The sequence below is a fragment of the Spodoptera frugiperda genome, chromosome 25 (genome assembly GCF_023101765.2).
Source record: "Spodoptera frugiperda isolate SF20-4 chromosome 25, AGI-APGP_CSIRO_Sfru_2.0, whole genome shotgun sequence".
NCBI classification, from domain to species: domain Eukaryota; kingdom Metazoa; phylum Arthropoda; class Insecta; order Lepidoptera; family Noctuidae; genus Spodoptera; species Spodoptera frugiperda.
This window is the reverse complement of record NC_064236.1, coordinates 13529868-13545037: the sequence shown is the minus strand read 5'-3', so window position 1 is coordinate 13545037 and position 15170 is coordinate 13529868. Positions and strand designations below refer to the sequence as shown.

The 15170-nt window shown below is 37.7% G+C and overlaps 1 protein-coding gene across 5 annotated transcripts in view; it reads right to left on the bottom strand.

Moving 5' to 3' along the window:
• The window catches only part of LOC118262731 (protein NDRG3), a 69923-nt gene extending 57944 nt beyond the window's left edge, over nucleotides 1-11979 (bottom strand). For 2 of the 5 annotated variants that reach the window (XM_035574304.2, XM_035574313.2), the window contains exons 1-4: nucleotides 11836-11979; nucleotides 11473-11668; nucleotides 11035-11227; nucleotides 8700-8771 (exon numbers count right to left, since the gene is read on the bottom strand). In XM_035574304.2, the coding sequence (XP_035430197.1) occupies nucleotides 8700-8771; nucleotides 11035-11222 (260 nt within the window). In that variant the 5' untranslated portion in view covers nucleotides 11223-11227; nucleotides 11473-11668; nucleotides 11836-11979. Of the gene's footprint in view, nucleotides 1-5235; nucleotides 5392-8699; nucleotides 8772-11034; nucleotides 11228-11472; nucleotides 11669-11835 lie in introns of those variants that run through there. The other 3 variants (XM_035574324.2, XM_035574330.2, XM_035574340.2) reach the window with 3 other exon arrangements.
• Between the last annotated feature and the right edge of the window lie 3191 nt (nucleotides 11980-15170).

The window sequence follows — 15170 nt, the reverse complement described above, 5'->3', positions numbered from 1 at the left end:
AGGTATACGGCACAGTACGAATAAAATGCAGGAGCTTTACCATCAACTTTTGAAATTAATGTTTTAAAACTTTTCGTGTCCGTTACCGTTACGCGGAATATACCTGGAAAATACGTAAGAGTAAAAAATATGGTATACAACAATACCCTATTTTTCCTATAGTCGAGGTAGGTTTTATAATATGTGCCGATTTTTGCATAAAGAAAATGATTATCCCTATTTATTTACAGATAAGGTCTACTTAGAAATATTCGTCCCAGCGGGAAATTCTCTATTGTAAAGTATTAAATTTTCTTGGCTTCTAACAAAATGCACAATGGATCTAAAATGCTCGATGGACCCATCGAGGGCCGATCACTTTAATCGAATCTATGTAAGAGTAACGTAATCGGCTTATTGAATGCAGGCTTTTGAAATAAGTTTCCCAAGCTGGACAATGGACAGGGAATTAAGCTATAGGACGACCAAATTGGCAAGGAATTATATCCTGAAGCGGGATATTGATGTTGGGTATTTCGAATTATACTAGGTGATCGTTGCCTCTCAATGGATACTATCTGACCCTGATCGGTTTGGCTGAGACATTACAATAAGGATTTATTGTTTAAGGAAACCAAATATCTGTTTGAATTAACACAAATATAAGAATCTATCTGTCATTCAAAAGTGAGATTGAAATCTATATAAGTATTATTAGCTATATCAGAAGGGTCACTTTATGTGACTAATAAAACTCTACAAAACTAAACATTAACTTGATCCGATTACACAAGCTAAACATACGTGAAAGAACAGTAAAAAGCCGGTATCACTTTATGGACAAAAGTCGGCGTAAGCGCTTTACCGCCGGTGCACACCTTAGGGACGTCGGCGTTTGTTCCGCAGTGAGAAACTCCACTACACATCTCGACATAATGTGAATTTGTGTATGTTTCAACGTTCAGTGAACTGGACAAATACTGTTTTTGGGACCATGTTTGGTTAGAAACTAGATATTGTCTATTTTACAAACTGTTTCTTACACTTTACAAAATGGAGGGACAATGTTGCACAATAAGTTGATTAAGGGATAGACATAGGTGCACAACCACTTTTCATCGTTTGTGTCCCAAGTTCAATGTTATAGGGGGTGAGCCTATTCCCATTTACTAGGTACAACTCCTTTTCGAAAAACCGAAAAATCCCAGAATACTTTGTCAGGCCCGGGAACCGAACCCGAGACCCCATGCTTCTTTAAATTAAATTCAGGGAATTTAATTTAAAGACCAATATTTAATGGTATATTACACGCAGAACGATTCTCCACACATAAGTGTATAAAATACTAAGTTTTAAAGACTACACTGATGACATATTAAAATATGTGGATATGTATCTAATGACCATAGTAATTTGTTAGTCACCATAATTACCTAAGATTGGATTTCTTTTACACTACGTTCATGGCAAAATGGTGAATTACAGCCACCTGTGGGCAATCTCTTGAATGCTTTCATTAAAGAAAACCTTTTCTACTTAAGTGATACACGTTTTTACTGAAGTTAATTTATTTATGATGTCTCACCATTAGTAACACCAAACCAGGATGTAAAAACAAAATAAAGCACTACTATTACGTTACGTAATCTTATTCACGCTGCTACTGTTACGCACGGCTGCTGGGGGCTGGAATGTACGTCACAAAGCGCAGCGCCACCTACGTTGTGATGTGGTGCCATTTTCACTTGGACAGTACAGGATTTTCTAAATATCGTAAAACACGCCTCCACAGAACGCCTCCGAACATAGGTTCACTCATAGGAGTGGAGGTAAGGACATGATATCTAGAGAAGTGGGTGGTGGTGTGACCCAATCAGCCGATGCTGTTTATGTAACCAGTCGATTATGGGATAATAATGCTTTAGGGTCTTCGGTTGGAATTAAAGCTGCATTAAAAACGAAAGTAAGAAACATCCGTTTGGAAATAAGGTCGAGACACAGGTTTCGGCTGGAGCCTTACCCAGGCGATGCCCTCGCCCCGCGCGCGAGGGGGCACCGAATCGACCGGGCTTCTTGGCAAGAGGCCAGGACGAGAGGTCGGGGACAACAGCGCCACTTTCAATTTGAGAACGACTATACCAGCCACGACCAATGCGACTCACCTTATCATTTTTTCACTAAATACCTAGCTAATGCCCTATTTCGACACTTCAACACTGAAGCAAGAACAACGTTCGTATCTTCAAAATTAACGAGCAAGTTTCACAATCCATCTTCTACCTACTGTCATTTTATATCCCCAAACTAAAGACTCATATAAAACTAGTAACTAGAGCAATTACGCTTTGACCCGAAGGAAAGTTGTCTCGAAAGACTAACTGTATGTAGGATAGGGACTGAGCAGGATACCATAGGAAAAATCTTGTTTTATATTCTGTTCAGCGCCGTAAAGTTAAAGGTAACGTTCACGCAAAGTGATGTGTAGGCGTACACAACATAGTCATTGGAGATGAACATGTAGTTTTCTTATGCGAGCAGTAGGTAAGCAAACTAGAGAATTCCTCGCGTGACCGGTCGGAATTGGATTTTCACAAAAGAGCAAGGTTACATTATAGCCATTATTTTAGCACTATGGTTCATCCAATGAACTGTAAAATCAATGTTTGATGCAGACAAATGTAACTGAAATCATGATTTACGATGCTATAAAAACCGAAACGTAACGTAGGGTAAGTTAAAGGTAACGTTCATGCAAAGTGATGTGTAGGCGTACACAACATAGTCATTGGAGATGAACATGTAGTTTTCTTATGCGAGCAGTAGGTAAGCAAACTAGAGAATTCCTCGCGTGACCGGTCGGAATTGGATTTTCACAAAAGAGCAAGGTTACATTATAGCCATTATTTTAGCACTATGGTTCATCCAATGAACTGTAAAATCAATGTTTGATGCAGACAAATGTAACTGAAATCATGATTTACGATGCTATAAAAACCGAAACGTAACGTACCTAACGTTGTTCAGTGGTTTAGAGCTTGGCGTGATATTGGAGGCCTATAACCAGCAGTCGACGCAAAAGGGGTGACCGAAAAAAACTCGATCAAATTTTGATGTGCACTAGCATAGCCTTGGAAAGAGATAAGATTAAAAGTCTACTGAGTCTTTAAGGACAAAGGTTATTTTGCATAATAAATAATTGGGTACTATCCTCGGTCAAAAATAAATTATTACAACTTTTCAATACAATAAAATATTAAAAAATAATCACACTCTCATTCATAAATTTGATGAACTATTTAATTTTCGATTTTTTCTAGCAAAATTTCTAGAAATAAGTCTGCTATTTGACGTCAAAAACTTATGACGTCATAATGCACTATTTCATACAAAGTTCATAGAAAATATCGTTTTTGACGTTTCGAAAAAAGTATTGAATTTGAGTAGTAGGAAAGTAGCCAGTTCTCTATTAATTTATTTTCATTTATTTATTTATCATACTTGTTTAATACATTTTTAAATATTTAATAAAAAAAACATTTAAAATTATATAAAGCAGGATACACGAGTAACGGGAGAAATCTACCGGGGCGGTCAGGGCTCAAGAGAGAAGAGTTTCTGGACAATACGGGCCGTGTCCAGGAGTGCTGCCTTCTGTATCAGGCTCTTGACCCAACGTTAGCCTACTCAGGTGTGAGGCTATTTGCAGATATGGCTAACGACGTAGTGATTGCTGAATCTATATACATGTTAAATTACATTATTAATTTATATTTAAAGATCGCTGACCTAATTATTGTGATCCGTGGCAACTTATAAATAAATAGTATACTGGAGCAGATTGATACATAGTAAACAGATTGATTCGAGTATACAGATTACCAAACTCGGGAACATGTTGTGGGCACAATGGCACCGGAAATTGTGGCCGTGGCTGGTACACCAGAATGTTTGTCAGCTAGTGGTAGGTATGGACATGGGAGTTTCGGTAGGTTCCTGTTCCTTATTGGGCGGGAGGAAACGCCCGGGTGTCATCACTGCGAGGACCGCCCGGAGGACACGGTAGAACATACAGTGGCGGTGTGCCCTGCATGGGCTGAGCACCGCTAAGTCCTCAGGGCACCCCCGGCACTGGTTCAAGCCATGGTGCGGAGCGAGAGGGACTGGGATGCCGTCTCCTCCATCTGCGAATCAATCATGCTAGTTAAAGAGGAGGCGGGGCACTTGAGGGAACGAACCTCATCACACCCCAGCTGTCGCAAGAAATACTCCGGGCATTGGGGATCGCGCGACGACCTCCGGCCACCGTAAGTGCGGATCTGCGGACGGCGAGCAAGGGTAGCTCGCCGCCCGAACAGAACCAGACCAGTGCGCGCGGCGCGCGCCTCAAAGAGCCATCAGACCACCACAGATGGGGCCCAGTAGGGCTGATGCCTGATCCGGAGCTGCGGACTACCTAGCGGGTTTACCGGGGCTCCGGCTCGAAAAGCAGAAGGAACGGGGTGGTTTTTAGTCAGTAAGAGTCTGACACTCCCTCTCGCCTCGCCCAAAGCGGGAGAAGTCATTGGATGACTTTCCCCCTCAAGAAAAAGCTAGTGGCAAGTATGCCATGGCGGGAACACTTGACTTGTGGATTGACAACATTGCCATGTTTGTGGTGTGGCGACCATGCAAATACTATTTGAACGCCAGTCCAAATTTCACAGCAAGAACTCAGAATACTAAATACAAGCCATTGCATATAGATCAGATGTTGCTATTTACAAAATATAAAATGTACCCAGCTTCGACACTCGAGGGACGAGTTCTGTAGAAAATAGAATCGTTTCGTAGGATATTCATGACAATCGCGCACAGTTAGGACTTTTGGAAGAAGTCTGACCTTTAGACCTTTGCTCCATTACTACTGAATAATGGCTGTTAAGAGCGTAAGCTGCTATTTTTGGCTTCCTTCAAAAATGTTTATGGATTGAAAATTATATGTTGTATGTTTAAACCGCTTTTATATTCCATATTTATGTATATTGTGTACCGCCGAAGACATATACGATCAGGTAAAAAGAATTTCCAAGGATCAAAAGTGCCTGCCAGGCTAGCAGGAACAATAAATCTTACGAAAAATAAGTACGTTGTCAATACAAGAAAATATCAGATTTATGAATCTGCTCCTGCTCTCACAATATGTTTTTTTACTGAGATTTCGAAGAAAAAATATTTATACGAGTATGATAAAGCAAATGTCACAGGCAAAATACTCACACGGCAGTATTCCTTTGAGGCACGACCTTCAAGGTTCTTTCACTTCACACGTGAGGAAGTTTCTATGATATAAACATTCATTGAGATTTAAATTTTTAGTACACAAACGATGTTTGAATCACAACCGTCACCGACACACCAGGACCGGTATCTCTAGGTTCACATGAGAATAGCTTTACTCGGTATTACGTTCGTTTTACTTAATTTGTTTTATTTGTGTCCAAGTACGAGTGCGCGGACGCCGCCTATGAGTCCTATGACTAACGCTCGAACTGCTCGAACTGCCAAACCAGTTAATTAAAATTCATAATAACGTCTCGAATTTAAATAGCGCTATACAATAGAATCAAAGTCTAGCGTAGATTATATAATCAACTGTTACATTTATAGACAAAAAGGTTTAATCATAAAAACAACTTCGTGGTTTTAATTCAAGACATGGAATTCAAAGTTTAACTACCTAATAATAATGTTGTTATTTCTAAGCGATTACGTTAAGTAATTTATGAAACTTATAACCATATTTTTTCTTGAAGAACACGTGGACTACACTGGGCTTTTCCTGTTATGAAAGTTTTTTACAAACGTATGTTTGTATATATTATATTGATGTTTGTATATTGTATATATTATATTGACTTAATACATCACGTCCAGAGCCGGAAAAACAAAGTTTATAGTGCTATTTACTACAGGTTTATGCAAAAGGAAAATATTGTGGCACTTGTTGACAGTAAATATTACTTTTATTTGAACACTCGTAGTGTTCAATGAAGTGAACTAAACGAACCACAAAAAGTCCTGTCAAAAACAAGCGGCTGTCGTTTACTGTGAAAGCATCTCTGTGTACCGAGAATGTAGCGGGAATGCGGGAATAAAAACCTGTCATTTATAAAGGTTGGCAGATAACTTGGAAAGATTTCGTTATCATTTTTTTTTCAAGAAAATTACTTTATTAACTAAAAATACGCGGATGCGGAAGTTCAATAGTCAGTGCAACGTCGCCGCGTCTGCGCACGATGCTTGTGAGGATCAATCCCTAAAAAAAAATTGCCTAGTTACGTGCCAAAGACTATACTTTGCTGTTAATTGATACTTTTAGTTTTTTGTGGTAAAACACGGGCAGCAGTCGACTACAATTTATTCAGTCATGTCTTTTAAATAAAAAGACGGCGAGTGTTTTTCTTTTTCAGTCTTTGTGACATTTGTAGGTTTCATTTATATTTATTGTAAGTAAATAGTATGAAATAAGATTGATATGTATAACAAGTATTTAACACGGTAAATATCCCGTTTCAAGTTCTAATGATATCGTTAGTGACCATGTCAGTTTAAAAACTTATATTATTTATTTTTAAACACTTATATATTGTCTATCTAGGTCCAGGAAAGTAGTAATTGGACTACCTGTCGTACTCAGAGACATTTAATGATTACTTAAACTATTCCTTAGAAACGATTTTGTTCCGAAAACAATTGCTAAAGACTGAGTTAAGTGATCGTTCAAACTATACTCGTTATACTATATGTAGAGCACTATAGGTTTTACTATATATTATGTAGTCAGCAACACATGTAAGGCAGCCTATCCTGCAGAGTTTTTGTTAACCAGTGGTTCACACTAAAGAAAGAAGACGCGTTATAAATTGTCTGTCATTTTAAACCGCGTTTTGTTTCGTAAAATGGACCACTTCTTTTTCTCAGTCTTAGCCCCTCAAAGTAATCAGATAGGTAGACAAGAACCGAATTTTTGAACTTCTTTCATCATAAAAAGAAATCCTTTGCTTTCAGTTAAAAAAAAGAACTATGCGTCTAATTTCAGGAATTCCGAAAATTTACTTTGCGGTTGTAAAGGGAGCTTCAAGTTTTGTATACGAAAATTGTTTGGCAAGTAATATTCTTAAAAGAAAGGAGTGGAAAAGTTTTAAAGGCAGACATATATTAATCTACCTACATATCTACCTTAGAGCTATAAGTATACTGGGAATATGACTCCTACGGTGGTACTAAGTATTTTTAATACGATCACTGCAATTAGAACTAACTAGGTATAGGTTTACGAAAGAAATATACAAGGCAGATATTAGTCGGGCCTTTCGGTAGAGGGCGTCCAAGACCGACGTATAGCGACCAGATTGGCGATATATTAAAGATGGGCCAAATTAAAAGTACCATTAACCGAGCATGCATGAAAAGACGGAAGACAAAACACAATGGTTTAAGTTTCAATGGTATCACAACGGGGCTAAACATCGGACTCCACAGAAATATTGCATACAAGTATCGTAGTAAGCGAATTCTAATCCGATTAGCGACTCAGCTACTGTTCAACATCGCCGCAACGTACAGTTCATTATAGCCAGTCAATATGTGTATTTAAAGCGTTATTTCTAAAGCGGTCGGGTTTTCGCACAACCCAAATTGCGTTGTAACAAGAAAACAATTCAAACTTTTTTTTACAAAATTCGACTGTAAAACCTTCACAACAAAGTTTCACAACACACACACTTCTTCACAACATTATCATGTTGCCAACATGATAAGTTCTACGACTAGTAATACAGGAATCGACGTATTATGGTAGTCAATCTCGAAGAATAAAACCTAGCCAATAGAGGTATTAAAGTAATTGAATCAAGAAGAAATACACGGTATTCCCTTTAGTGTAGTGTGAAGTAGTATGGGTATTAGTAGGTTTTATTAGGTCGGTGAACGCACAGCGCGCTGTAATTGCCCTATAATCCGATCAACGTTGCACGATGCAGCAATGTGCAGTTTAGAATTAAATTGCTTCGTTGTTATTTACTTTAGCCTCTTTGTTACAATTACATTAGAGGTAATTCAACCAGATAAATAAGGATTAATTTGTAAATTAAAAATTCAATTTAACGGTGTCCTTGTTAATGTATGACCACAAGTGTAGTAGGTATAAGGTACCAATCCAGTGCAGATCAAACTGTGAATTAATTCACTCAAAACTAGATGCGGGCTCACAAAGTAAATAGTACGCTTAAGTCGTTGGTACGAGTAGAGGCGTAGGTAGGTTCCGTGAAACGATCGTGTTCTACTTTGTCCTAATGAAGATCGGAAGTGACGTCGCTTGGTCCTCCTCCGGCTCCGTCTTATTTACTAGCGTAATAGCGCTAGACGTGGCAGACTGCGGCGCAACAGGCCGTGTGTCGTGTGGGAACAAACGAGAATCCATTTCATTAATTAACATCAAATAATCAAGTACCTAATAAAGCCTTTATTTAACCAGGCAGATACAAGGGACTCGAACAGTCCGCCAACTTTTAAGGTTTTACAAATTAAATACCTTTGCATAATTTAGTATCTACTTCGCTGAAATACAGAAACTGAACAAACCAAGAGAGAACTTCGCTCAGTCTCGGTGTGAACATTTCTTTAATAGAAGACTTATAAATAAAAATAACCTTTATGAATAATGAGTGATTCCTACTTACCCGAGTAGAGCGGTCTCTTCAGCACTGATAGGCATTTTCGTTGGCGGCTTTACTGGATCTTCAAAGGTATTTCTGAAATAGTGCAGGGTATGTAGCATACGATATATGGGCCATGAAGTGTTATAATTAATTGCAGGCACATATCTAGATTGTACGAGTACAACTGAATAGAGTCTACAAGTGTTTTAGACGTGGTTTACTAATAATGCAGCACGTTAAATGAACGCCTTGCGGTAGTTTAATTAATCTCTTTAGATTTGTTCTCTTTGTTTAGCAGAAAAGGACACAATAAAGAACACTCGCTAGTTAATTGGTTCAGCGGCAAAATTCTCACTAGGGTGTGAAGATCTTTGGAATTCTAATATGAATCACTTAAATGTCTTATCGAAATCGAAGACTAGTCTACCCCACAACCCACATACGATTTTGACCTACTTATCCGACGGTGACGGCTAATCACCAAGTCAAGACCGTTTTAGAGAGGTGGAAATCGTAAGTAGTTACCAATGTAACAGGAAGGTCTCAAATAACGACTGGGGTCTCTGACCAAGGCCGCGATGCGATGACGTAACATTGTAACTAGGTATATGTTAGAAATGGGCCGCCTAGCCGAATAGTGGATTGTATAAAAATTGGGAGACTAGACCGCAGATGAAAATTTGAGCTAACCTCTAAAGGTAACCCAATAAAATAAAGGTAGGTAGGTAAAATCAAGAGTTACCATCTGTAGATGAACTGGACTGTCCATTAACTACATACAGTAAACCTGCAGCTGTGCACATTTCTCTTCCAGTGCTCTTTACAAAATTTTGTGAAGTAGGTATTAGTTACTATATTGTTTAGCCCATTCGGGTTGATCGACATTGTGTGCAAATTCTTAGGTAACAACTAACTAGTCAGATAGCCGTTTAAAGACCTGTACGGCACATCTCTGGCTATCTAAGTACTATTTGATACTAATACCATAAATATAGACTGGTTGCTCCGTGTACGTAGTACGGAAGTTCTACGACAAGCAAATGTCGTTAGAAGAGAGGCCTAACTAATGCGGCGTCAGCTGCGGCGGGTCAGCCTCGCTTCCCGGATGTCCAGCGATTCAATCTGTTTCTAAACGAATCTGCAGGATAGTAATCGACAACAAAGTGGTCAGCGCTTGCACTTCAAAGATGTGCTTAAAAAGGCGCCACATGAAACAGGAAGCCCTTAAACGGGATATTGGCTGCGAATTGGTATTACGCTGACGGCAATGTGACTACTAAAGTGGTTCGAGTTCAAAAATCGACGCAAGAGATAGTGGAGCGTGATGAGTTAAGACTTAGTACTTGTGGACAACCAAATTAAAATATGATAACGTTGGAGGGTTGCGTACTTGCAATTAATGTGGACGCACATTCAATGCAATAGATAGGACGTCGGTCGCCTGCGCCGAGAATATAACATCGTGGTTATCGATAGAACGAGTCAATCTGCTTTGACCGAAATCGAGCAGAATAATTTATTTCCATGCTAAAAAGAGGTGCTTTGTCAAACACAAAACTAGCCACGTGTATAATATTATTATGATTGTTTAAGAGGGTCAGTTGTTCATTTTGTCGCAAGTGTAGTGAGTCATGTGGGTCGCATTCCCGGATGGTAATCGCCGCGATTTGAACCCTACTCGAGAACTTATTAGAATTTCGGAATTGTCGGTAACAATAGGAATTACTTTACTAAGTGTTTGGCTTCGTCGCCATTGGTACCAAGGAAATATACCTATATCATAAATACTGCAAAGCAAATGTACTGGCAGACATCATATTCTTCAAAAAATCATAAAAAAAAAACTATTATGTTAGTAAATTTTTGGACTCCATAATAAATATACCACCATATAACTATAGCAAAATGCACATAATTGGCGCAATATTAGATTACATTGAATATGGTATATTACTTTCAACATATCTTCAATTATATACTTAAAAAACTAAATAATGTTGGTTTTGCTTAAAAATAATTTTATCAAGATATGTGCCTTACATATTCATGGATATGGTAATGTTTTGTGGATCTATGTATAATACATATGTAAAGTAATGAAGGATCTCCATCTTTTACTAAATGAATGTATTAAGTACAAGAATAAAGAATGGGACAGTTATTTTTACTTTATACCTACTTAACTACTATTTTCTTTGTTCCTTACAACTAGTGCTTTTTAAAAATGAAAAGATAAGAAAGATTACTACAAGAAATATCTATATGTCCCACAAACTCAAGAAAGTTGAAAGTTCAGTGAGTGGACAAAAAAAATGTGACAAGCAGATGAAGCGCATGCAAAGGGCAGAGTACTCACTCCGTCAACACCTCAGTCATATCAGACACACAATCATCAAAATAGGGGTCTAATTTCTTCTTAGCTGCCCCTCCAAGGCGAAGGATTTTCTTAACATTACTCTTTTTGTTGGGCACTGTGGTACCCCGGTATACCTCACCGAGGGACATGTAAGAGCCACCGTTCAGCAAGCCCCGCTGCTGATGCATGCCAACTTAACATCAACAAAAAATAAAATAAGAAACTTTAAAAAAAGCAAGGAACCATATCATGCCAGTAAAAGCTTGCACCCAGTCACATTGGCAAATAAGAATAGTTTTAACAGTTGCACTTTCTTCGAAACTAAATAGTTTGCTGTGAACTTTATTGCCTAGTTACGTGAACAGTTGACTTGCGGAAAGTAAGGAGTGACCTAACAATAAACTATTAAAAAGAGTTTTCAACAATAAATTAACTTACCTTCTTGAAACAGGAGCTCGTTTAAGTGATAATTTATGGGTTTCGAGTAGTGGCCGCAAACTGCAAAGTCGCGCACCTGTTCGCACTGACCACCGTTGTAGCGTAACGCCGACAACTGAATAGTTGGAAGTGTGCTAGCTGCAACCTCCTCGCACTTAGTACTAGCTGTAGCAGTCGTAGCTCACTTCGCAACGAACTGGAAGCGCATGCGTATATAAATACGTCAATTATTTAATTTAAAACCCGGGAAATTATAATACTTTCATCAGAATACAGAAGAAACATCTACTTTGAATGCATGAGTAATGAATTAGGTATTTGAAACAATTCCATAGAATAAAAATACGTTGGTTCACAACTTACATTTGTAGTTCCTTAAAAATCTACCCTATAACAAAATAATGTTGAACTGAATAAAGAATTTCTCAAAAACAAAACAAACCCGCCGTTTGTAAGTGAAAACAATAACTAACACAATCCACAAGTTTTAAATTTTGTATTATTCTAATAATTTTTGACTTAGATCATAGTCTTTTTAGTATTGAATATTTAATGATGACGAAAGATCGAATGTCATTGTAAAAAAGGAGCTCAGAAAATTATTATTATCCAAAATTATTTATCCTTTTTAGTATTAAGAGAGTTAAAGTAAAATTAAATATCACTTTTCTAATTTAAACGTACAAAATTCAAGAAATGTATTTAATTCGAAGCAAAGTTGCAAATATTTACTTCTCACGCCATCTATATTTCTGTACATAAATATTGTGCTCTTCGTCAAACGTGGGAAATACTTTCAGAAACTAAACCATTCCCTAAAAGGAACCGTCTGCTGGAAGTCTCACAATGTTGCGTGGTAGATGTCGCTGAAAGGATGTAAATTAATAGCCATCGGAATTAATAACTGATACTAAATCAAAATACCTGGAGTATTCTTGAATTTTGGAAGGAAAAGTTTTCAAACAAATCAGTACTGTAATGATCTTTTTCTCTTTTCTGTTATAATCGGTATAAATTAGTATCTGGCAACCCTAAACCACGCCATCTATTTCCGATTTGTAGTACTACTTCATACGAGCTTTTAAATTTGTACGCGAGATGTCACTAGTGGCGGCTACTCAGTCTTATTAAACATCTGGCCTACCCACTGTAAATAGACTAAACAGGCAATCTCCCGCGACAATAAAATATACGTTATAAAATCGAAAAAGTGTTAGAATAATAATGAAATGTAAAGAGATACAAATACCAACATAACAAGTACCATCTTATAGATAAGTTTCCCATGAGTGGACAATTGGACACGTATTAAAATGTAGGTAAAAATTAAGAAACAAATTATGCGGTGTGGCGGAGTGGTTTTTTTTGCAGCGGTTAACGGTAGCCCCATATGGTGTGAACAGAATACATAGGTACGTGTTACGTACTTAGCAGATATGTTAGCTAGGAGTGTGTAATTTATAAAAGACAATACCACTGTTTAAGAGGATTACAGTCAAAAATTTATTTAATAAAAATAACACATTAACATTGCTAAACTTTATTTAAAAGTATAAGAGTTATCATCATCATCAGCCTGTTCTCGTACACCGGTGGACGTATACGCCTCTCCAAGGAAAGGGGCATACCACTAAGCTCGATCTTCAGCTCTAACCATCCAGCCACTACTCGTTATCCTGTGGATGTCGGATCACCACCTAGTTGGAGGGCAGCTGCAGGAGAGAGTCTTACGTTTGCCAAAGAGCGGTTTCCACTCAAGAACACGTCTGCGCCAACGGTCTTCGGTTCTTCGACAAATGTGAGCGGCCGATTGCCATTTGAGTGGACCAGTCGCACTGTAAGCCGTCATTACTGTTGGGGTTTACTATGTGTACTGTCAATCCCTATTAAGAATTTTGTTTTCAGATTTTGCTGTATATGTACCTAATAAAAAATACGATTGAATTTTTTATACGCTCGCTGTCCAGCCAAGCTGTATATACTTATATGCGTTACTATTACTCAACTGTAAGGTTTGTCCTATGTGGACATACTCCTGAACAAACTCGAGAGAAGAACCATTGAGGGTGGTCGGCTCCAGCAGAACATGTTCAATGAACATACATAACCTTCGTTTTGTCTATGTTAATCCGGAGTATAAAATATAATATAAGTAGTTCAACATAAAACACACAAATACAATAAAAGTAACTAAATATCCTCATCTCTTAAGATAGGTACGGTACGTGATTAGATTACTAATATTTTTTTTATTCGCATCCTTGCACAAATAACATCATATCTGTTGCAAATATCGGCACAAGTTCTTTAACTCTCAACTTTAAAGTAGTGCTAAGTGACGAAGTTTTAAAGTTATACTCACAAGCCGTACACAGGTACGATGGTGGCCCGATACTCGCGACAGGAACATGATGGGCCATCGATCCCAGCGCCGCTCCGGTACACAGCAACACAGCGCGTCTCATGTTCTAATGTCACATCACTAATCACTGGCAGATTCTCATCCACTACGAAACCAATATTGTCCATGATTGAATAGAAAACGCTTGAAAATTTAGATAAATGTAACCGGATTATACTGAAGGAAGTTCTTCTAGTAGTGTTCAATTTCTAGTTTGATTTGTGCTATTTTAACTAAGCCACTTTTGCGTTCCTTCCATATGTTGAAGGCAGTGTACGTGTAGGATACGTGAGCAACTGTAAAACACCATTGACGATCAAGCGGTTTTATATAGACGTGTATTGTTAATCCAGCATTTTGCAGTCATGTGGAAAATTCTCCGTTCTCGATAATGCCTATTATACGCTCTGACAATATAAGGTACATATTAGTTCTATCGAGGTTACGAAAGACTTGCTTAACGAAGCAGAATCAACATGAAATCTTTTTGATCGTTTTTACGGTTAGATAAAATGCATTAATCAACAATCTTGAATAATGTCGCCTGCACTGCACGTGTAGGTACATATTATACCTACTTATGGTGCTCTTGCATTTTGAGTGTTCCCAAGAATAAATAGTTATGGTTTGAACGTCATGTTAATCAAAGGGAAATAAATTGCTTCCAATAAGGCCAAATAACTTTTGACTTTGTAAAAAACCTAACATCTTAGGTTTCTTGTCCAGATAGTGGCAAACCAATTTACTGGAAAAACATCAGACATTAGCTATAGCTATTCAGTCAATCACAATCACAATGCAATTTACGAAGTCTAACGGAGTTTACATCTTTGCTCAAGTGGTTAGGTCAATTAGGCACAGGAAATAAAGTCTTTTGCTAGATTGAAAATGGTCCTGGATAAAATTATAGCTTAAAGATTGCGTCTGAAGGAAAATTAAATGAAAAAATCCATTTCTGTGCCAATCATTACCTAGTCTGTAAAACCGTTATCGTTTCAATTTTATTGGAAAGACAAGTTATTCCGTTTTTAAATTAGTAAGAGCAATTGAAAAATATTTTGTTAAATGTTTGGTGTTGTTAGGAGTGTCGTACAGAATTTAAAAGAACTTAACGTACTTGAAGCGTACAGTTTTACAGAAATCAGTTATTAGAATCAAAGTTTTAATTATTTAAGTAGATACGACATTTTCATAACGTGAGAGTTCACGGTAACAAACACACACCCATGTCGTTGACAATAACATGGGTTTATTTATAGTAAAATGTATGTATGTATATCGCATTAGTTGTAGATGC